Raw genomic sequence first — 24,839 nt, 5'->3', positions numbered from 1 at the left:
GGCCAAATGTTCGCAGCAAACGCGGCACCACCACCCAAAGGAGGCTCTTCAACCTGCTTCAAAACTCCCAAACAGGACGATAGCAAGAAAGCACAACTTGAAAGCAAACCATGGCAATTTATGACGGCAACCAGCCACGGTGATTCTACAGCATGGCCTGAGTGGTGTAACCAAATGTACATTTTTCTCAAATAAACTGCTTTTGGACTGGCACATTTCTTGTTGGTCAACCACTTGTCTCACAGTTTCCAGGAAGCAGCCGGGTAATTATTTCCGTACTTTAGGATATTATTTTGGGTACAAATCACAGGTGGTTGGGCCAAATATGGCAACAAGGTCATATTTAGGAAGGAACTTTATACCCTCCTGTTCCCCTCTGACATCCTACAGGGGATACAGAGTTTAAAGTCCAGCTGAGTTGAACCTATTTCGCTGCCCCTCTACTTCTCAAATTTAAATTGAAAATTTTAACGTTGACACCCCCTAATCACTGCTGCCTTCAGGGGCCTATTCATCCCTATGCATTTACTCCCCAATTGAAAAAATAAGGATACACATGCAGATGATAGTCCACTGTTTCACTACCGTTGGAGCATGGAGATTGTACAAAAATATGAATTAGACTTAAGCTTACAAATAATAAATCCTTTGGCATCTCTTGGGTACTTTCTTGATTTTGTTTGGGCATCTTCTTTGGGATCATCTTGGGGTACCTTGATGGGGTTTTGTTAATGTGAGATTTAACCCTCTGATGGGCACTTGCATTGGAAACAGATGGACCTGTATCTTACGTTTGAACGCAGAGCATATTTTCCCACCGTGGTGTGCAATGTGCATTGAACTGGTATATCATTTTTATTTAGCTGCTTGCATCTCAATGGCCCATAAAAGTCTGCAACAAGTTAGGACAACCAACCGAGAATATTCTACACAGAATTATTGTGATTTGTTGACGGGCAGCCATTCGGACCGACTGAAGCATCAAGTGCATATAACGCTCTATTACTCCCATAGATACTGGATCAGAGTGTCATTACTATAGCTGTGTGGAACATATTTGTTGTGTGTGACTGTGTTTGAATGTGGTGACGACTGTTCTCCCTCATGGTCATTCTAACCAGGCATTAACAGTGAGCTTAACTGTTTTGAATAGTTCCTGACAAATCTACGTAGTCCCATTCTGTGTTCCCATCCTCGTCACCACATTGAAGTGACTTACCCGATAACAGAGGAGTAAGCCACCCTGTAGATTTGTCAAGAAGTATTTATTGGATTGAACTATGTATTGTCAGAGGTATTGTGCCCGAAAGGTGTTGCAATCAGTCCATAATAAGTCAGTGGTGGTGCCCGAGATGTTTACATGCCACAACTCGACTATGGAATATACTGCCCGCCGTATTGCTGGGTTTAAGATCACACTTTGTTCAGAAGGTAGTTAAAGACTTGGCTATTTTCTGTGGGTTCACTTTGGGCTTCTTCTCTTTTTCTAATTTATTTTCTCTCTTCCTTTGGTTTCCTCTCTCTGTGCTACACTTTTGGTCTTTTTAGTTCCTTGACACCTTTGGGTATTGCATGCTTGAAAACATTTAAATCATTTCAATTTAGATCAGCAAATCACTGTGGATTTTAATGAAAGGTCAAATATACCAGTTAAACATTTTATAGAACATTTTGTACTTCCTCCAGAAAATGACAAATTAGGGGTCTTCAAATTATATTTCACCAAGTAAGGTGACAGGTTTTTGTGTTAAAAAATCTGTCCTGGGCGATTTTTTTAAACTTGTCAATTCTATGTTGGTGGTGAAGTTTTGCGAATTGCAAACACCCCTGCTTCTAACCAATTTAAAGTGGATGTAATATTAAGCCGGTTTAAAACTATCCTGTCTTGGGGTTTTTAGGTATTCGTCAAGATACTTGCAGCAAATAGAAAGACCAACTATGAATTTTGGCTTTTGGTCGAAACAAAGTGACTTTTTAATGTTTGTCATATTTACATAACAGGAAAATAATTGAAACCAATGCGACCATAATCGATTTTGAGCTTAATCTTTGTCATGTAATCATTGATAATGCATTATATTTATCCAACAATAGATGACACACAAATGCACCTTTTTTGTTTCTCCCCTGCCCCCATGGAGAAACTCTTTCCCTGCTCACCTCTCTGCATTCTGGCAAAGCCTAAACATCTAGGAGCAGTGAGATTCCATCCATCCAAGAGAGAACACGATATGAGTAATCACCATTTCATGCTAGGCATTACAACTTTTCCATAACCATCCAACCCACTCATAAAAGAGCAAAAGCAACTCCTGACACGTGTTTCACTCACTTAGAGTTGTTATTGTCACTCATTGCAAACATTCTTCCCTAAATGGGCAGCGCTTTATTTTTTATCCCTTTCTTATATTGGCTTCATTTTATCGTTTATATCAGTGGTTCTTAGGGGCATATTTATACTCTGTTTGCGCCAAATGTGCGTCAAAATTTTTGACGCACAATCGGCACAAACCCTGCCCCATATTTATACTTTGACGTCCGACCCCGCTGGCGTCAAAGTTCCACCATGTGCGTCATTTTTTGTAAGGGGGAACCAGCCTTGCGTTAATTATATGCAAGGTAGGCGTTCCCTTCCAAAAAATGACTTTAAGGCCTGTGCCCTATAGTTATACTCTGACGTCATTTTGACGCACCGGAGGGGGCAGGCCTTAAAAAACGGCGCCCAGCCTGATGGGCGCTGTTTTTTTAACGCCTGGGTCAGGGCAGGCGTTAAGGGACCTGTGGGCTCAGAAGGAGCCCAGAGGTGCCCTCCCTTGCCCCCAGGGACACCCCCTGCCACCCTTGCCCACCCCAGGAGGACCCCAAAGGATGGAGGGACCCATTCCAGGGAAGTTGAGGTAAGTTGGGGTAAGTATTTTTTTTCGTTTTTTTTTGTGGCATAGGGGGGCCTGATTTGGGCCCCCCTACATGCCACTATGCCCAATGACCATGCCCAGGGGACATAAGTCCCCTGGGCATGGCCATTGGGCAAGGGGGCATGACTCCTGTCTTTGCTAAGACAGGAGTCATGTCAATGGAGGTTGGGCGTAAAAAAAAATGGCGCAAATCGGGTTGAGGCCTGAATTTTGCCTCAAACCTGACTTGCCCCATTTTTTGACGCCCAACCTCCATTTTCCCCTACGCCGGCGCTGCCTGGTGTGAGTAATTTTTTTTTACGCACACCAGTCCGCAGCGCCGGCTAACGTCATTCAATAAATAAGTCGCCTGCATGGCGCTTTGGAATGGCGTTAGCCGTCGGTAAAATTTTTGACGCACAACTGCGTTGGCGCAGTTGTGCGTCAAAAAGTATAAATATGGGCCTTAATCTTTTGGTGACCCCCACTTAGTCATTATTGGAATCTGGGGGGCCGCACTGAGGCCCATAGTTATACTTTTGTAGCGCCGCATTTGCGTCATTTTTTTACGCAAAAGCGGTGCAAACTTGCAAAATACAATTGTATTTTGCAAGTTTGCGCCGTTTTTGTGTCAAAAAGTGGCGCAAATGCAGCGCTAAAAAAGTATAAAAATGGGCCTGAGTCTTTAATGGAAGTAGGGGACCGTGACTTACGAAATTTCAATGATTTGAAACTCAAAACAATACACATATATACAGAAACAAGAGAATATCAAACATACAAAAGTAAAGAAACGATATTTAATTTAGTTTCCAAATACAAAAAAATCAAAATTTTCATTTTAATGTAAATTCATCTGAGGCCCCCCATCGTCAATTTCTGTATTCTGTCTCATGCATTTACAACGCTCCCTCGAATCAATCGGTGGACACCAACTTAATTTTAATCCTCCAATTTCACATTCATTCAAATTTAAAAAATTTCAGTTTTACATTTTGCTTCTTTATTTATAAAGACTTTATTAATGTGTTTATAAATGTCATTTTCTGAGCAGTCATAAACGCCCTGAGCAGTCTTCGCAGAACACCACATGTCCCCGGACCACAGGTTAGGAACTGCTTGTATACATGTCTTCATTACCTAACACCTTAAAGGTCGGAGGAATTAATCTTTTGGTTGTATGACTGCCTCACATATAAGGAAATAAGTTATTAATTTAATCACTTGGGCTTTTCTTGTTCCTTATTTAACTTGTGGTCGTATTCTTAGAAGGATCAAAAGCCTCACCATGTGCAGCCTTCGCAGAGGCAATGGGCCCTTTCTCCCTCCATGCCCCTTCACTCCAAAAATTAACATTCCAGCCTTCTTCCATCATCAGCTGAGAAACGTAGATGTCTGCAAGTGAAGATATGTTCTGTCTCAATTACACATCAGCACATACCGCCGTTCCTGATTCCAAAACAGATCTTGCCCACATAACACTGCATACGAGTCACGCCTCGTGCATATTTCTGTAGGCACATATGATGCCACTTAAAACCCACAGAAGCAGCAGCCAGACACCACTACACAAATGGTTGCCAAAAACCACGATTAACTCTTTTGTTGACAGAACATCTTGGCCGCAACAGCCCAAGTGATTTGAGACCACCTGCCAAGTCCGCCTGCAGAAAAAAATGGTAGTGCCAGCTAGTCTGAGGGTTATTGACAGAATTTTCTGCAGCACAAACATTGTTAAGGGTGTGGTTGTTGGTCTATGCTTTTTCTTTTTTTTAACAATGTATAATTTTAATTTGATCGGAATAGTTTTTATCAAAGAGACTAGGGCCCTCATTATGAGTCTGGCGGTCCATGCACCACCAGACTCACGGTGGCGGGCGGGCCGCTGCGGTAGTGGTGGTCCGCCCGCCATATTATGACTGTGGCAGAGCCACCACGGTCAAAACGCTGCCACCGCCAGGCTGCCGCCACTAGGCAGCCTGGCGGTCTCGGTGTTTCAAATCCGCCAGGGCAGCGCTGCAAGCAGCGATGCCCTGGGAATTATGAGTACCCTTCCACCAGCCTTTCCATGGCGATTAACACCCCCATGGAAAGGCTAGCGGAATGGGCGACTCGGGGGCCCCCTGGAGGACCCTGCACTGGTCATGCACTTGGTATGGGCAGAGCAGGGACCCCCATGCACCGCCCCGTCACGCATTTCACTGCCCAAATTATGTGCAGTGAAATGCGCGGTGGGTGCTGCTGCACATGCCGCACCGCCACATTGGAGCCGGCGTCAGTGTAAAGGCCGTTTCCCGCTGGCCCGGCAGGCGGAAACACGGTTTCCGCCCGCCGACCCAGCGGGAAACTCAAAATAGGACTCAAAGTAATGACCCCTATATTATATACAAAAACAGAAGCCGGCATGCTACATCACAAAATCTTACAATAACGCAGGTGTTTAAAACATCCAAGTAAAAAATGCCAGGCAAAAGATTAGCTTTGCATTCTGAGCGTTTCTAGGTCTGCTCCTGTGAAGGCAAGGGCTAGTCTCCCATCTGTCCCTCTCCTGCTGTTTGAACGTATTACTATGGGAGATGTTACTAAAAAGGGAATGCCCTTGGCCTAAAAAGTCGCCCTTTTACAAGGACACAGGATGTGATGTGCATTGATTCAGCCACTTCAACTAAGATGTGGTATAGTGGCTAGATTGCCACCTGGGGATCTGGATTATATGTTTGGTTTCGGTACACCCAAACCGTGTACTTTTGGACAAATTACTGAATATATATTTGCTTAAGAACATGTAAATATGTGAAATGTAATACATTTGTAAACATGTGAAATGTAATACAGTTGTACCTATGTTATCTCAGTTAAATCTGTAAACACCACTTTGTAAGTACACAATCCTGTATCGTGTCCCACCTTCACTAACGTACATCGCTTTATAGCTAGCAAGCGGTGGTCGGATTACATAAATATAACATATATGAAAGGTTGTTCCACTGAGGAGCGTGATAAACATTTATTTTTGGATTATGGCCTTTCACGAATCCTGATTTATATCAGGAGTGTCTTTGGTGTGCCAATAAAGCCTTTAATCTCTGCAGGATTATCAGGAGAATCACTCATTATGTAAATGATTTCCATATATAATTATTTTATGTAGGTGTGTTTTGCCTCAGTATTCTAAAACTCCAGCAAGGATCTGTCTTCTCCTGGACCTCTGCTGGACACACCTAGTTTATAGAAACTAATGTATAACAAAAGTGTGACCAGAGTTGGTTCATGTCTGAAGTCGTGCTTTTTGTAATCACAGACTATATATGAGATTGCCATTTAAATTAATTTTGTTATAGTTGTCTCATTGACCTCCTGACATTCCGTGATGGTTGTGGCCCTCATGGTTTAATGTTGGACATGTCTGACGTAGCGTGGAGCATCAAGGGTGTCACCGCTGGGGCAAGTTTGCAAACATTATCACAACCATGCTGGAGGGCCAACTAAATCACCACTCTGAGACAGTGGCAGTCTCTTTTCGTCCCCTTGTAATGTAGTAGTTGTATTTCCCAGTGCCGCTTTTCAGCCTCAGGCACCTTGAAGGTATGTTTATCCTTGTATTAATCCAATATCCACCCTCACTTAAAAATGTACAGAATCGAAATCACACAAAACAAATGAAAATTGTATGTATGGCTTTCTTCATATCTTTCGTTCTGGTCAAAACTGGAGCATCCTGTATTTCAGAGGTGAATCCAAACCGAGCTAGTCTGGCAGCTTCCACCTCCCTGCAGTTCAATTAGTTTTTTATGCATTGAGGAGACCACTTGCTCTTTAGACACATTTAAGTCCATTGGGGCTGCCCCCCCATAACCACTGGCCAGACTTAAAGACTAAATCCTACTGTGTTCATGCTGGTGGTCTTTCCATAGACCGCAAGCCTCCTTTAGACCCCGCTGGCCGCATTACGAACATTCTGCTACGCAGGTGGGTGGAAACAGTGTTTCCGCCCTACGGCCCAGCAGAATGCAGGGCTGGGACATTGCCGATGGCTCCACATGGAGCCGTCGTCAATGCTTCACTGCGGCGGGTACAATACACTCCCCTGACTGGATCCATGGGATTATTCTCTGGAAGCAGTCCATTTTTAAATGGATCATAGGCACCCAAGCATTCACTTTATTCAGATCTAGTGTTGGTCGGAAGCTTCCTAAAGTTTTTTTTCTACTTTAGCAAGAGAATGGAATAAATGCTTTGACCTTGCTTCTTTAACAGGCACTGGCACCACTGCCTTCTTCAGGGCCAAATATTTTATTCCGTCTATAAAGCCTCAGCCTTTATTGCAGTTTTTGGAATAGAAGCAGGGATAAAGTCTACATTGGAGAAACAGAGGAGAAGTCTACAGTGTAGTTCTGGATAATATTTGGCACCAACAGATCTAAAACATCCCTTTCCCAGGATTTTACAAAGTCTTTGATACAATGTCCCGCTGATGCCTCTGGACCCACATTCCCACAGTCGTAAGGAATGGGGCAATATTTGATTTACAAAGGATGAGGCAGAAACCGCTTGCATCTTTTGATGAAGATTTTCCCTTAAACAAAAAGGCATCCGTAAAGATCTCTGTGGTGATCCCATCAAGCTAACTCTTGAAAAGATTATGCATGAGAAAGGACATTTTAAGACATTTGTTTGATATTTTTTCAATCTCGTAGTCCAATTTGATGATGTTCTGTAATAGGTTCACTTGCTACCAGAGCTAAGGCCATGGGATTGTCGCAGGCTATGTTTGAAAGCAACCTAGCATTCTGCTACATATTTGCCTCTAACGCAGAACAGTCCTCTCCCAAGTGCATCAGACCTCCTAAACAGTCATAATCTTTTACTAACAATTAAGCCCTGTATTCTGTATAAATTCCCACCCATAAAGCAAGATGAATGCTGGCATATGCCTTCTTCAATGCTGACTCCATCTTCTTTTCCACTCTCTAAGTAGGAGGGCACTCTTCTCAATTCCCTAATGCTTTCCCTGCTAAGGTTGCAAGCATTGAGTCTATCTTTACTGCATATGGTAGAACTGGCTTTGCAATCTCCAGCATATACATCTTTTGCATAACTTTTGGAATAGACATATGTTCCAAATGTTACTGTTCCCTCAGAGGAGGGTACAGGTTCCTTGGCCACATGATGGAAATCCCATTTGCCCTAAGGCAAGTGCCAGAGACTATAATGCACTTGCAGGAAAGCGGATAGGATATCCGTCACGTTCGTGACAGAGTAACCTTTCCGCCAAACTCTTAGTCAAGAGTAAGACTCTTATTGCAGCCATTATCTGATCGCAAGCCTGGCAGAGGATAAGGTAAACTTTCCATTTTATTGTCACGCTGACTAAATCCATGCCATGCATTAGACTTATTAATAAACCGATAAGAAAGATAATCAAACAATGAACACAATAAACAAGAAAAGCAGACACCAACATACCGTGGACTTTTCTAACCACAAGGAATGTCTGTCTGGAGGAGAGGCAAAACAGGATTTTGTGTAGGGAGTTACCTTTTATCCATCAGTGGGTAGGTTGTTCTTAAACAGCAATTTGTGTGTTCATAAAAAAGAAGAGGGACAAATAATCCGTGTCTGAGGAAATGGCAGACTTCAAAGCAAACTAACAATAACGAGGAAATTGATGAAGAGGTAATGTGGGTGTGCTTGAATTCAAGTGTTGAAGCCATAATTATTTCTATAACTCTAATCACCCGGAGCCTGCTCACTTTTTTTTTAATTTTTTATTTTAAAACTGTAATTTGGGACTTTGCTACCAGAATATTTGCCCTTCATTTTACTAGTTTAGAATTAACAATATTAATTTTGGTTCTTATTCTAGCTTCTGAAACATCTGACAACACCAAGAAGGAGATGCAGGAACTAAAAACTCGCATGGAAGCAATGGAGCAGGTAAGCACCCTTCTATGCTACATGGTGTAAGTATTAAACGTTTGACAATGCAAATTATGTGTATATATTTCAGACTAGTACAATCAGCAACTCTAGGCATAGGGAAGTGACTGAGGCACTGAGCTGGGAATGGATGCACAAGTCATGACTAGGGGTGTGCAAAGTTTACATTTTGTGAAGTTCCTTATTTTATTTTTTGGGGATTACTGGCGTCTGCAAACTATTCGGTTCACTGAGAACTAATCCTCACCACATTGCATGATATACTTAATGATACTGAAACGTAGCCAAGATGGAAAGTGGATGCCTATTTACGTTTCCTAGATCTTTGCTACAAGCAGGGGCGTAAGTATGCAAAATATTACGTTTTGCTGCTTAAATAGTCAAAAAAAAGTCCTGATTTTTAGGCAACTATGGGAAGAAAGTACTTTGTGAAGTTTCAAAGTTTTCCAAAGACCTTCGCAAAAACTGTGAGAAAAAAACTATAAAATATCACACACCACTAGTCATGGCTTAAAATCTCAAACTGAATAACACACTGTTTGACTGCAGATACAACACACTATCTACTTGTATCTACTCAATGGTAACGTGAGAGCACATTTGAGTGCGGATTTGAGAGCACCACTATCAAAGTTCAGCAGTGGCCAATGTACCCCACAGCATTTATTTAGTTAGAAGTTCTGTAAAGCACCAAAACATGTCACCTTATACCCACTTCAGAGCACTCAGTGCTGAATGGTAAAACCGTTGTTTCAGTCCAAGAACCTTCAGCCAGGGGAATGAAGATTCAGAAGAAAGTTAGGTCCCCGCAGAATGGTATGAGAGGACCTTGGAATGGGAGAGATTCGAGTTCTCCTAGGAGAAAGATTATCCAAAATATTGGAAAGATCCTACTGGTGGTCATTGCCCTTCTCTTGGTTTATAAAGTTATGCCATTCAAGTGGACTACCAAATACATAACACTAGCCAGGGGCTGTCAGAATCTGGGGTGGTCCTCAAGCCAACAGTCCCATTCCTGTACTTAGAAACAGAAAATGTAGGCATATAGTGCTGAATGAACCCAAGTTACTATTGTAAAAACAATATTACATCATATCAAACATGCTTTTGTCTCCTCTGATTGGTCTGATTACAACATTCCTGTGAGGCAGCACAGCTCTGTAAGTCACTGCCACCCAATAAATAAAAAGCAGCACCTTCGCCCTCTATTTGCACCACTCTGGGTTGCTGCAAAGCCATTTTTTCTTTACTGCATCGTTTGGTGCGCTAGTTTCACCAACTAGTGGGAGCAGAGACTATATAGAACTGGCTATGTGATCATGACAGCATAGACTCAAGCTGGACTTTAGCCTAAACCATTGTGGATGATTGCATTTAAGAGTGTGGTTAGGGCCACTGGAATTATGCGGCGGAGAAGGCCAAATTACGTGGCAGAATTCATAAATTATCCAGCCAGAAAAGGCAAATTATGTAATAGTATTACATCATTATTTTGTAATTTTTTTAAACTTGGGAACACTGTATGGGCATTGGTTGCACACTCATTAGTACCAGTTAAACACCCAAATTTAGCATTAAGCAACGTAAAGATGACCAGTCCAGCTTTGCAAAAGGCTTTCCCCTGCACTGGACCAAGCGTTTGAACCGTTTGAGCTAGAAACAACTTTTTTAAAATCAAAAGTAGATTGTGTGGCAGAGAATGGATTGTGTGGCAAATGCGGCAAATCTATTATTGCACCGAAATCGCCATGGCTGCACAGTCACATAACTCCAGTGGCCGTGAGTTTGGTTTACAGACATTATGCGGAGCAGCCCTGGTGGCTGCCCTACAGATCTTATTCACAGGCACATCATTTTAAAAAGCTACAAACAATGTTTCGAGTGAGGTTACCAAATGAGGAGTTGATCCCTTTGGCAGTGAGATTTGCAAGAGACATTGCAACATGTGACAGATATCCAAGGGGAGTGTTATACTGGGACATTTCCGCCACAGGTAACATCAAAGTGACTGATGTTAGCTATTAGCTGTTTTCTTAGATTGATAAGTTTTTTATTCGGTGTGGAATGAGGCTATGGAAAAAACTTAGGAAAATGATCTACAAGGATTCATTGCTAGAATGAAGAGAGACATGAGGGATGGATGCTTATTTTGTGAAAAAACACAAGCACTGCTCAAGGCAAAAATAAGTTTTACTTTACAGTCTTTCCTGACATAAGTACTAGTTGCTAAAAAAAAAATCTTAACTCCCAAATTCAAATCAATGTAAAAAAATATAAAATCGTGGGTTAGAGCAGTCTGAATGTGCTTGAAGCTGCCCTTTCTCGGAGCACAAACCAAAATAGTTTGTAATAAAGATGAGGCCCAAACCCAACAAACTTACCACCACAGACACACGTGATCAGAACCCCATACATACCATCTATGACCACAAGTCTGCAGGTCCTGCGTCCCCCATGTCGGGCTACATTTGCACATCTGGAAACCATGCTGATTGATTTCTCACAGAAGGCAGGTTAGTTTGGTTCTGTCGTCGGTGCTTTAAATGCATCATGTCAAGTGTCACAAGGAATCTGCATCTTATTCCCAAACAAACATTTATGGAAGATTCACAGCAACCAAACGTGCATTTGATTACATTCTAGTTAAGAATTGCAACGTGAGACCAGTCTGCACCACAAAACAAAGAGCAGCTCAGATTCCGAAGAGTGGTTCACATTAGAGGTGCTCACGTTTCTGCTGCGCCAGCCCAGGTACTGGCGACCAAATGTGACACTACCATTTATTCTCTCTCCAGAAAATGCAGTTGCTCCTTGCTCCACTGAACAGCTTATTTCCATCAACGTCGGATGACTTAACGACGGATCAGATGCGATTCCTGTCTCACTCCTTCCAGCAGCTGGACAGGATTGACTCTCTGAGTGAGCAAATCTCCTTCCTGGAAGAAAGGCTTGAAACATGTAAGTGCAAACTTGTGTGATGAGTTAACTGATGTAATAGTCAGTCCTAGTTAAAAACAACTAAGTATTCTTTCTGTTCAGGTGGTTATTTGCCAAAAAAAGACACAGTCTTACAAGAGCCCCGTTAGTTTGTTCACTATGGAGAGTGGAGTTTGTCAGAGGCATCAGCATCTAATTACATTCGTAGAGCTGACAGCTGTCATGCATACAATACCAACAAGCATTGCAAGTAGGCAGCATGCGAATGCACATGTTTTTGTGGGGAAGCAAAGAAGTGAAGAATAATATGGATGTAGGGTTAGGACTGAGGTGTCAGTTGCACTTTCAAGCCAAACCTAAAAATCTATGTAGGTTAATGTCTACCCTAATCACATCTGCACTGCTTCCAATGAAAAACAGCATACATTATCTAGTTATTTAAGAGAATTTAATAGCATTGCAGTGTTTGTATGTACCCTTGAAATGTCAACCTCCGGCAGCTAGATAAATAAACAAAATAATCACAGTTGCATGGCCAGCAAGCACATTTTTTGTGGTAGCCCAAAAAAAAACAGGTACTCATGAGACAGGAGTACCAATATTGGATGGATGGAGATGTGGCACTGGAACAAATTACGAGATTACAGATAGAAAATAATAGTTAATACGATGCAAACATAAGAAAAGACATAAGAAGATAACTAGTTTCAGACCTGGGGCGTGGTAAGCCACAGCAAATGGTAAAAAAACAAATTTAATTAAGGAGCATGTAGTAAAAGAGGGAAAATGAGCAATGAAAAGAAAAATGAGGAAGCAAAAGGGGATATGCCAGGGATTTAAGCGATTGGGTCTGGGTTTACAGTACTAATATTTCACCAGCAACCTATATGTAGCAATTGGTAAACTGAGATAATATAAAGATTATTAGAGTGCTTTTGTCTCAAGATTGTATGCTGTATGCATAGGTGAGCAAGCCGCAGCAAACAGCAAATGGCAGTCACTGAAGCCCTCTTCTGTAATTAACTTCTACTAAAAGTTTCAAGTTGGTCTGATTAAATTCAGTCCATTTTCTTAAATTATAGGTTATTGCTGAGACCTATAATGGTCGCTAAAGGTCCTCACCAAGGATTATAGCTCTAAGCTACATTAGAACATTGGAATGTTTGGTGCCCTAATGAAAACTATGGAGTGCTCCTGGCTTCTAATGGCCGATAGAAGCCCGGAGCTCCAACATTCCAGCTGTTGCTGTGAACAAAGGCATCATAGAGCCCGAGGGGATATCAACCCCCCTCAATCTCTGTGAGGTGCTTGTTTTATTCTGCCCTCTAGTGTCGGAATGTGCTAATAGCCTTCTAGCCCTCCGTAGCTGGGCTACACCGGCAATAAAGTCCTGTTCCATTGTTAAAGGCCCTCGATGGATGGAAAAGGACTTTAATGGCAGGTAGAGTCTGGTATGGTGGGCTATAAGGCTATAGTAGAAGGTCCTATAATGAGCGAGAAAGCATTTGACAGCCGGTATAACCCGAGGTATGCAGGCTATATTGCTGTCCGAACATCCAACACATGCTGGGGAGAATGTTCTAAATTAAACAGGGTACACTGCTTCGCAGTTGCTTTCAATGGAACACACAACATGCCAATGTTCTAATATCTATTAGTATTCTATGGACTGATGCTCAGAGGTTGATTCAGAAAGTGGTTTTCTAAAAACCTGAAAACATCCAATACTTCATAGTACTGAAGAATGAGTTAACAGTCTGATGCATAATTCTGACAATGTGAGTCTAGGAGATCTTTTTCAAGAGAAGTAAAAGGCTCATATGTGTGATCTAGTTACCACATTTTATTCCTATAGTAGTACAGAAAATTACCGATTCACCTAGCCATGTTGAAGCTCTGTTAGATGTACATCACTTTTATTCAATTTAAATTGAGTTTCAGCTCCTTAAACGTTTTACACGGTTTGTCATATCGCAATGTGAAAATGCCAACTTTGAACCACAAGGGATAATATAGAACTTTATGATGGCTACTGTGAATAACAGTGATGTTTTCCAGCAAAGAGATTTCAAGTGACATTGCAAAGACAAAAAGTTTGTATCTCGAGCTGTGTACAATATCACTTGTAACCCTGAGGTAGAAAACATTAGCTATTGAGAGCAATCCATTTATGATGCTATGTTATGTGTGGCCCCCAGATCCTCTTCTGCTGAGCACCTAATCCTTTGGACCAGCAGTGCAGGAGAAGAGGTTTCATGGAGAACGTGCACAATCATGGTCTCCTCTCCTGCAACATCCTCATGTTAACGTTAGCATAATAGCACACACATAGGGGAAACATCTTTTACAACATTTGTACCACGCAGTGCCTTTACCATGCAGTTTACCACGGATGCAATTTTGTGGTGACTTTAACACGCATGCCTTTACCACGTATGCTAAGTATAGTTAAGGTACGTATATGTGTGTATCTGTGTATCTAGCTATCTCTCTCTGTATCTCTCTATCTAGCCATCTATCTGAGAGTTTAGGGGTGGGTAGGGTATAGGGTGGTAATGGTATGCTTAGATGTTTAGGGGGTGGGTTGCAGCACACACCTGCAGCGCTGCCCTGCGAATTACGACCTCGCTCTCCACCAGCTGGCGGGCTGGTAGAGAACAGGTGCACAGGGTGGCCCCTGCACTGCCCATTTACTTGGCATGGGCAGTTCATGGGCCCCCCTGCGGTGCAGACAGTGAACATTGCGAGGGTGCTGGTGCACCCTGCGGGCTACGGCATTGCCGCCAGCTTGATTACGAGCAGGAGGCAATGCTGTAGCCTAGCATGAAACTCTATATCACGGGAAGGTAGCCAGTGTGGTGGCAACCTCTCCGTCGCAAGTTCGGGGGACGGAACTCCTAATCAGTGTCCTGTCACCAAACCTCGATCTAAACCAAGACACACTCTCAACTTCTTCCCACTATTAAAAACTCAAGAACTCCTTGGTGCCCTGGCACTATCCCCCAATACCCTTTATAGCTGCATCCTTCATAGGTTCTAATATTGTAAAAAAAATCTCACTCAGCAGCTTCCCTTTTTTTCTCACCCTTCACAAATATCAAATAAAGACCTGACCTCCTGACACTCTTACATCACCCTCTTTACCATTCATCACCCTCCTTATCCCAAACTGTGCTCTCTGCTTTTTTGTAGAGCAGAAAACGGTGCTACACTGACAGGGTGTTTGGGAGATGGTGGGTAACACAGACAGAGCGCAACCCACATAATTCTGTCACCCTTGGGTCTTTGGAGGCAATAGAAAGGAGGGTGAAGATGGGGGAGTCTGTCAACCATTTTGTGTCTTTTTTGGGTCGCGAGAGATCCTGAGCGAGGCGGGAGAACAAAGAGGAAGCTAATCATGTAAAAGTAGTGGAAAAACAAATATTGGTTTTCCACTGTTGATCCGTTATAGCAGTGAATACTCAGATTCGGACTCCAGAATTCGTGCAATCAAAACAAATCACTTAAAGTCAGGAAGTCAAGAAAAAGCAGATAAATGACAGATGAAAGTCACATGAAAACATTTGTGTGTGAAGATATGTTGCTAGCATAATGATACTATATGATGTGGGAATCGTATTGCTGTGAATGTTTGCTGCACCAGTGAAATGGTTTGAAAAAGACAATAAGGATTGTGCTGTCTATGTTAAAGGCAGAAATTCAAAAGTCTTCATTCTAATATAATGTATCTTGTGCAAATTAAAAAGTGCATGGATTATGGGCCTGATGACATTCTGTAGACTGCCACATTCACGGTGGCGGTCAGGACTGCCACCAATGCGGCGGTCTGGACTGCCACCAATGCGGCAGTCCGAACGCCACATTACAACCACGGTGGTCGAACCACCAGGGAACCGCTAGCTCCGCCAGGATCTCAGATCCCTGTGGTCTAGAGGATGGTGGTAGTCCTAATCTGCCAGGGCAGCACTGCAAGCAGTACTGCCCTGGGGATTACAACCCCCTACTCTACCAGTGGTTTCATGGCAGTACTGCTGCCCCAGAGGGGCCCTGCACTGCCCATGCACTTGGCATGGGCAGTGCATGGACCCCCCAGGCTAGCACCGTCTAAATGTTCACTGTCTGCTTTACAGACAGTGAACATTTCGAGGGTGCTGGTGCACCTTGCAGGCTACAGCATTGCGGCTGGCTCGATTACGAGCCGGCGACAATGCTCTATCCTGTTTCCCGCTAGGCCAGTGGCAGCCACCCTTTCTGTGGTTTGGCAGACAGGCTTTCCCATCCGCTAAACTCGTAATACGGCCCTATGTGTTTGGGTAACTATCTCCCAACAAATTACAGCAATATAACAACTTTAATTTCATAGTCATTCATATTTGTATATTAGCAAACCATTTCTTCATTTGCCTGAACAGGATTCCCTATTTTTTCCCTATATTTTCACAATCATGTCTTACTCTGGTGTAACTTCTGCAACTTTTGATAGCTACAGATAGTGTAACTTTTGTAAGGTGCTGTTAAAATTAAAAATGTCTGTCTTTTTCTCCTTCTTGTAGGTTCCTGCAAAAACCAACGCTGAAGTGGGTGTAAGCAAAACATTAGCGGTCAATCCACCTGCACGTCTGATCTCTATGTTTGTAGGAGTCATTTGTCCTTGAAAGCTGGATGTATCCCAGCAAATGACTTGAGTTAAGGTTGCCACAATGAATGTAAATGATGTGTTTGCAGTGTGCACATCAATTAAGTGGCTCTAGCAGTGTCTTCCATGGCAAACATTTTGGGTTGTGAATAGATTGTGATGCCTTATTTTTCACAGAAGACCGTTGCCTAAACAAGAAGATGAATGTTTGAAATGGACTGCATGCACAGATATCCAATATGTTCCTACAGAACTCCAGTGAAAGGTTTCAAAAAGAGAATTTAGAAGGCCCAGCTATTGTAAATCGATGGAACAATCATAAAACATATCTTTTTTGTGGTGTACAGTTTAAATCACACTCGGTGCTCTAATGGGTAATAGTTTACACAGAGAATTTAGGACCCTTTTTGTGAAGGATTCATCCTTAAATTTCCCTGTTGCCAACCAAGAGGGATAGATGCTTTGTTAGAGGTGTGTTCCTAAAATAAAATGTAAATAGCAAATGTATTAATAAATCACTACTAGATTTGATAGTGAAAGGACACATGTGTATTTTTAAAATGTATTTCTTCGGGTGGTAGTTCCTAAAGAGAAATCAAAATTTATAATGTTTGAAGACTACGACTTAAAGTTATTTCTAATCAGTTTATTCGTGAAATGTTACGCACAGCACTGCAACAAAAACTACAACCTTGATCACGGCCTGCTACAACATATTAAAAGATGGGTGCTTCATCTTAAATAAGAGAATTACTTTTTTTCAGTAGTATCACTATTGGAATACAACATATTGTTCACATGACTGTAAGGCTATATAAATGAATACTTTACCTTGGTAGAACATTGTAGTGACTTTTCTGGATTCTCTGTGCCAAAAACTAGGACAACGTTTAATTCTTAGCAGTTGTTTTCAACAACCCTTCAAGCAACACTAGACTTCAGTATGACAAAACTAAAATAAAGGCTGCGAACTCCAGGGAGAGTTAATGATTAATGTTACTAAGAGACAAAGTAATCACGCTAACCACACTAGCCCCCTAAATGTTTATATATACTTAGCAGTTTGATATATTAATCTGTGTGTCGCCTTTCACTTAGCGAGGCAAGTAGTTAAAGTCTATTTGGGTGAAGGTGGGTCACTGTTGTTCTTTAGATATGCCACCACCACCATGAAGAGTTCAATAAATGGTGAATTTGAACAGTTTATTAGAAGACATTTGGTTCTAAGGGTATATGGCATACAAGCAATTCCATGGTGCTAGGGAAGTATTTAAGTGTATGTTTGTATCTCAGAGTTTATCCATTTGTGAGGCTCAAGGGCCAGATATTTTATCCAACCTTGTTTTATTGCCTTTAGCACTGGACCACCTCACTGTAGTATATTTATTGAATTAAATTAAAACATGAACAAGACTAATGCCAATAATCACATTTACAAAAATAAAAAATCATACAAGATGCACTTACTTGTAGTATTAGAGTAATATATAAATATCCAACTGGGGTTATTTCATTGTTAAGTGTCGGATTTACTACACATTTCGATATTTACACTGGCACACAGAGATACACTGGCACGCTTCAACTCTCTTTTGTAATTTATCTGAGCTTATATCAGGGTGTGTGTGAGTGTGTGTGTGTGTGGTGGTGGGGGGTCTTTCTCCAGGTGTGACAGCACATGTATTGACTCTTTATGATTAAAAGTACTCAGTCTTGGTGGTGCAATGGGTTGTTGTCAAAATCTTAAAGGCACACCAGTTTCCCCCTTTACTTGTGGATACAACACTTTAATTTGTGCTGTGAACTTCGGTTACTCTCAGAATTACTCTGCCTCAATTTTGCACTGCTTTACAAACCATTCCAATTCTTTTCTGGGACATATTTTGGAAGCGGGAAAATGTTTCTTTTTCTGGCTGGTGCATCCCCGTCGACGGTGAGACCTTTCTTGACAAATGAATAACACGTACCACATACCTACACTTTACACAGTTAGGTCTCTAGGCTTCATGCAGAGTAGGTATCAATTTCTGCAAGTATCTGGACCGTTTTCTTCAGTAATCTTTGAGAATGTACACACAAACCTCATCTTTATCTTTGAAATCACCAGGAACCAGTTGAAAATTTGAAAGGCAAATACGGGGTAAGTGTCTCTATTATTACCACCAACCCTGTGTCTGTAGCAGTGTGCCAGCTGTCACAAGGCTTACAAGGTCTCCTTCTGCAAAGTACCAGAAATTGTGACACTACTAGACAGTGAATCAAATCTGCACAGCCAGTGTGGTGGTCCTGGAAACACTAAGCATGGGTGTATTTCACCAAATACATCAACATTAAGTCTAGGGTGTTTCCATTTCAAGCTCATCAAGGGCAACTAAGGAGATTTGATTTTACTCAAAATATAATAAAGTTAGCAGTACATAGCATTCCTTGTGCATCCTTGAATCACATGGATATTAAAAAGGTTGTGGCTAAATACTTGAGACATTAGCTACAGGATGGTGACACGGTCAAAAAGCCACAACCTCTAGTGATAGGTCATAATCTCAACCATGAATAAAAATGAAATTCTACAGCATGAGTCTTCCAAAAGCCACATTGAGCATGATAATATTATTACACAGTCTGGTGATGTTAATGATACAGTACAACAGATATTGTTTGAGACATATTCAACTTATGCAAAAATGCCTCTGGTTTAGCACTATACACTTTAATATAGTAGTATCTTTAATAAAAAATCTCAGTTTAAAAAAAAACTTTATTCCACAGTCCCCAATGTGATACACTGTACAGGTAGAGAAGCCATTGATTATAAAAATACATTATAAAATAACTTAATATTTTATAAAGTTGTATTTGTGATTATAAAGGCAAGGAACAATCAACAAAATCAATTATATATAAATGTCTTAGTTTAAAAACAAAATCTGCTAAATACATTCACTGCTCTCCGAACATTAGATTTCAAAGTCTTTAAAAGAACCATGCGTTCCTCTATCACGTTCCCATCATTAACACATCTCTTTCAGTAGGCCTCTCTGGATCTGGAAATTCTAAGGCCCTACCTGTTCTGGATATGAAAGAAGATGTAATCCTGCAGCATGCCCACTTTGTTTAAGCGGATACAAAATTCTGTTATTCCAAGCGAGTATCAACTATGTAGGGAAAATTTGTTTCAATGGAAAACATCTACATGAGAATGAGATAAAACAATGTCCTTTCTAGGAAAGAAATACAAATGTGCTGCATATTTAGTTAAAAAAGAAGACCAAGATACAGCAGAGAACATCTGAACCTGCACATCAAATTTGACCACCGAGATTTTAAAGTTTTTTACTTTTGCAATTTTTCTACCATCACTAAGTTGTATTTCTTTTAATAAACAAGAAATGCAACGTTTTGACAAAGTGTTCATGGATATCGCTCAAATGGCAGCATACAATCTAGATAAAACACAAAACATAATGTGTGGAATCTATACAGTGGGCCTTGGAACCCCATTCTCAAACATTCACAACAGGCTTCTAATTCAGGTTCGGTAAAAATTGAATTTTTTATGCAATTGTTAATTGTTTGTCTGACTGTTACAAAAAGTACTTAATTAGCCATAGTCCAGATAAAGCTAAGGGTGTACAAATTTTCAAAGGCTTTTCTGCCACAACTTTGTGAAACTTTCTTTTAAAATTTGCAGTCTTCATTGTCTTCCTGAATTTTGTAAAGTTTAAACAATAAAATAACGAATAACAAGGGAAAACATCTATCATAAGTTGGTGTCCAAACACCCCAACATTTAGCATAAAAGTTATTGATTGAAATAAAAATTCACTTTTAAAAACATCTGGTTTATGGAAACATCTTTCACAAGTAAAGTTGGTCAGTGTTGGTAAACACAGCAATGTTTGCAAACTGGGCAAAGTGTGATGCTGTGCCATCACACTAAGTGGAAAAAAATTCAAATTTCTCTAAGCCCCTTGAAAAACATATGTTTCCAAACCAGACCAAAAATGTGTCTCACTTCTGCTACAGAAGGGCAACATTTAAGGTTAATGATATAGCAACTATACCATATATGTCCAACTGAAAATCTTTTTAATTTTTCTTTATTGTAGCTCAAACAACACCAGCATTTTTTTTCAATGCAAGTTGCAACACTGCATCTAACTAACAAATAACTTTGACTTACTACAGACTTAGGCTTACTCTCCATCCTGTTCTTTTAAATAAATACAGCTTGATTTTCAGACGTTTCACAAGTAGAAACTACAGCACAAAACTTCAGACATATTTGGCTTTCTTTAAAAGTCAGCAACGTAGGAACATTTCAGAAAAAAAACTATTTACACATTTTTTTTTATACATCAACATTGTTTTAAACAAATTCAATGTTATCTTTGGCAAATATATGTTGTTACCTAATATAAAAGAATAATTTAGACCAATACCATTATGCAACACACAGATGCACAACATTCTAATATCATCAGTGCAGAAACTACAGTTATACTCTTTGCAATACTGCGAAGTTGCATATTTAAAGGTGGTGTCAAGGTATTGAATTAGCAATTTTTTGTGTGTGTGTGTGTGTATAGAAGGAAAACACCTTAACGAATATAATTGTGTTATCACCGTGATAGAAGTACAGCTAAATTGGTTAGTCATGCAAAGTCTTCATTGGATTAGCAGTAATGAATCAAATGTGAAGGCAAGTTGATTATTATGTCCAGTCTGGTTACTTGTCGTTTAGGCATATCTTCCATAGCACTATTTCAAGGACAGGTGAAAAGACCAATTTACAAAGTGTTTTAATGTGAATTTATTACACGTTCATCATGGATTCAAAATATCTGCAAGTGAACTGACTGGCTGAAACTGACCCTCCCAAATCCACACATTGAAATCATGATCTGCAACCTCTGGGAAAACTGCTACTAAAGTAGCTTCTGGCCGAATGAATAAACAATAATAACTGTGAGGCGTGTGAAATCTAATCTAAGAGGCATCATGGTACATGAGGCCCAATGACTAGGAAATGGAATGTTTTCAATCCAGAAATTTGGCACCTGGTCCCACTGCCACACACAGTTGTGTGAGTTGGCCATACATGTATAATACCACTTACTAATACTTTTAGCATTTAGAGGACCCAGCTATGAGAATCACTGCATACTCGGGGCGGGGGGGTCATTCTGAGTTTGGCAGGCACCTGACCACTGGTGCTGCCAGGACACCACCGGCCCTATTCCAAGTTCACCGCAAGGCCGATGGGTGGAAACAGTGTTTCCGCCCGCCGGCACTGCAGTGAAGAGGGCCTTAACATGGACGCCGGCTCGGAATTGAGCCGGCGCCAATGTGGCCGTGCAGCAGAACCCGTCGCCCCTTTCATTGCCCGTAATTCAGGCAGTGAAATGCACGACGGGGCTGTGCATGGGGACCCCGGGCACCCCCATTCTGCCAGCTTTTCCACAGTGGTGTAAACTGCCATGGAAAGGCTGGCGGAATGGGGCTCGTAATCCAGAGGGCAGCGCTGCTTGGAGAGCTGCCCTGGCTGATTACAACCGCCAGGCTTGAGGCTGACTGCAGCCTGGCGGTGTTTGCGGTTTGACAGCAGCGGTTCAGCCGTGGTCAGAATGTGGCAGATCGGACCGCCACTTCCGTGGCAGTCCGATAGCCACCCAAAGTCTGGTGGTCCCAAGACCACCAGGCTAGGAAAGACCCCCGCGGTCTCACTGAGAGTCAGAAAATGAATTCACAAAAATGTACATAAAATAAAAATATATTTTTTAAAAATAGTAGATTAGCCAAACCTTTGCAAAAACTGTGTGTGCTTTTAAATTCCGGACAGTTAATGATTTCAAACAAATGTGTACTTTTTCATCTCTATTAGTTTGCCACAGAGGCCATAATAATTTAATAATCATCTCTGTGTGGAGACTAGTGGTGATCGTACATCGAATAAGACACACATGGGTCCTGTTCTTTTATCAGGGTCTATGCAGCCATAATACTATGACAACTTTGATTAGCTGAAGAAGAGTGGTTGATTTTCAGAATTTCACTTTCTGGCACTACTATTATGTTACACTTGCGAAATACCAACAGCACTGCATGGAGAAGGTCCTTTGAGCTTGATGCCATCTTCCATGTTTTAGAATATTGAACGTGACACACACTGTTTAATTATAGATTAATTCAAGTAGAATATTTTAATATAGTTACGGAAAGTGGACCGCATTGTTTTTTGAGTCTCAGGGTAAGACCCTGTATATGGGTAAGACTCTGTGACACGAGGCCCCCAAAGCGCTAACTGCGCAAAAGTGCATAAACTGTAGAAGATGCAGTGTGAACTACTTTGTAAGCACCTCACATCAATTTCAACATACGATATACAGGAAACACTGAGTTTTGGCAAACGCTGAACATGCTCCATTAAATTAGAGAAATCCTATTTATCAGAGAGGTTTGGTCCATTCACCTTGTTCTCTTTGTTAGATAGTCTAAAAAAAGTGCTTCTCATTGTGGCGTAGCATTGCTCTGTGAGCTCTGACACATTTTCAGCTGTAAGTCCAGTTGTTTCAATTTTTGGAAGGATTTCCACTTTGATTACACCTGTGAAATTTGAAAGTAAAAAAGAGTGAATACCGAACATTGTCTTTTCTCTCTCTAATGTCGAACTAGAGCAGGCTAATTCATTGAATGTAAACAAAACTGGATGCCCTGCTAAAACATCAACAAGACCTAAGAGAAATACAAAATCTGACAGTAAGCATATTCTCATAAAAGCATCTCACACAATTACGATGCGCCCACTGCATGAAAATATGACTCTGGAGTCTAACAATGATGAATTTCTTAATTGTCCACCTGAAACCAAACATCACAATATTTCAAGTTCGAAAACAATCATAAAATGGAAGCTGTGCCCTTGCAAAGCATTAAACCTGTACGTAGAGGACACATCTTAGACAGTAAATGTTACAAAGAGTTTCAGTCATTATACTGTTCTATTGTTAATTCTAGATTTAAGGCCATGGTAACACTGATCTAAACTACAAAAATGGATAACTCACTGAGTAATACAGGTTTTCTTACATCAATGATTTACTTTTTGTAAAACCCCTAGAGGTCAAAATAGACTACATTTATTTAATTGTGGCTATGTGGGGAGTGATGATGCTCCATTCATAAAACATTACAGCTGTGTCTCTTTATTTTATGACTGGACCAGTTGACATCGACAAGCTGTACAAGCTAGTGTTTTAAGCAGCTGTATTTTACAAGCAGATGATTTAAACCTACAGATTGATGATCCACATCTGCTTGTAGTAAGAGCTGCTTCAATGTATTACTAGTGCTACAAATGACTGGTTCTTAGACCTATTTGGAAATCCCAGAACACATTAGATAATATTTTGAATGAATGCAATGTACATAACTTTTAGAGCACCTAATAGAAACATGTGGACTGATTATACAGCCAACCTTTTCCACAAATCTTGCCAATTCATAGTTAAACGTAGAACCCTTACCTCAATACTATATGGAAATTAATAAAGCACAGATTTACCAGACAGCCAATTTAAAACAAACATAAATGAGAGTAACTCAATAAGTCTGTCTAATGTTTTCCCCAAGAGACTTGATGAAAATACACTTCTATCAAAAAATACTGAGAACTAATACAACAAAAATTGCAAATCCTGATTTTAACAGAAATCAGTTGAACCTAAAGATAAAAAATGAAATCACAACTGGATTGGAAAACGTATTAGAAATGTTTGTATATGTTTTGCACCATTTAAGATGCTACAAAACTATAAAGAAAAAAAAAGCATCTATATTTTGCTAGTCAGTGTGATAAGTCATCTAACGCAAGTGAACAATTTTTGATTATTTTTGGAAGAAATAAAAAAAAATCCATTGATTTTCCATATGCAATTCCAACAGAAAAAAAATCTAACACTTTACTTTTTTTATTTTTATTAAACAAGTTCACCTTGAAACAAATCCTTGATATGTACATATATGTGTGAACAGTATAGAATCAAACTATACTTTCCCATTAGTTTAAAAAAATTACAAATACAAATACTCAGGAATTATTAGCAAAACTTTAATAGTCTGTTCTCTACATTAAAACCTATTTAATAATTCAAGCACACTAAGAACATTTTCCAAGATTCCACTAAAAAACTGAGTCTATTTCTTGCAGAGTAAAGCACTCTTTATAAGCTTGCCATTTTATATAACTCATTCATCCAGTTGTTCGCAGTCACGTGTCCTTTCCCGTTTCGAAAAATTACTTTTTGCCTAAAATTATTGTATCTATATTGTTTTTTACTGAGGTGCTACTTGAAGTTTATATATTTTGTTAAAGTATTATCAATTTTCTTCTAAACGAACAGATTCTCATAATATCAGCTACAACTTTATCT

The 24,839-nt window shown here is 40.5% G+C and overlaps 2 protein-coding genes across 3 annotated transcripts in view; one reads left to right on the top strand and one right to left on the bottom strand.

Annotated features, from left to right (window-relative positions):
• The window catches only part of EGFL7 (EGF like domain multiple 7), a 59,520-nt gene extending 41,651 nt beyond the window's left edge, over positions 1-17,869 (top strand). For both annotated transcript variants that reach the window (XM_069241591.1, XM_069241592.1), the window contains 3 exons: positions 8,761-8,831; positions 11,630-11,792; positions 16,325-17,869. In XM_069241591.1, coding sequence (XP_069097692.1) covers positions 8,761-8,831; positions 11,630-11,792; positions 16,325-16,347 — 257 coding nt within the window. In that variant the 3' untranslated portion in view covers positions 16,348-17,869. The remainder of the gene's footprint in view (positions 1-8,760; positions 8,832-11,629; positions 11,793-16,324) is intronic.
• Positions 17,870-19,147: 1,278 nt separating this feature from the next.
• The window catches only part of AGPAT2 (1-acylglycerol-3-phosphate O-acyltransferase 2), a 294,568-nt gene continuing 288,876 nt past the window's right edge, over positions 19,148-24,839 (bottom strand). The window contains exon 6 of the mRNA XM_069241593.1: positions 19,148-23,013. Within this exon, the coding sequence (XP_069097694.1) occupies positions 22,850-23,013 (164 nt within the window). The 3' untranslated portion in view covers positions 19,148-22,849. The remainder of the gene's footprint in view (positions 23,014-24,839) is intronic.

Source organism: Pleurodeles waltl, chromosome 6 (genome assembly GCF_031143425.1).
Source record: "Pleurodeles waltl isolate 20211129_DDA chromosome 6, aPleWal1.hap1.20221129, whole genome shotgun sequence".
Classification (NCBI taxonomy): domain Eukaryota; kingdom Metazoa; phylum Chordata; class Amphibia; order Caudata; family Salamandridae; genus Pleurodeles; species Pleurodeles waltl.
The sequence above is the reverse complement of the archived record's forward strand: the minus strand, read 5'-3'. Positions and strand labels throughout refer to the sequence as shown.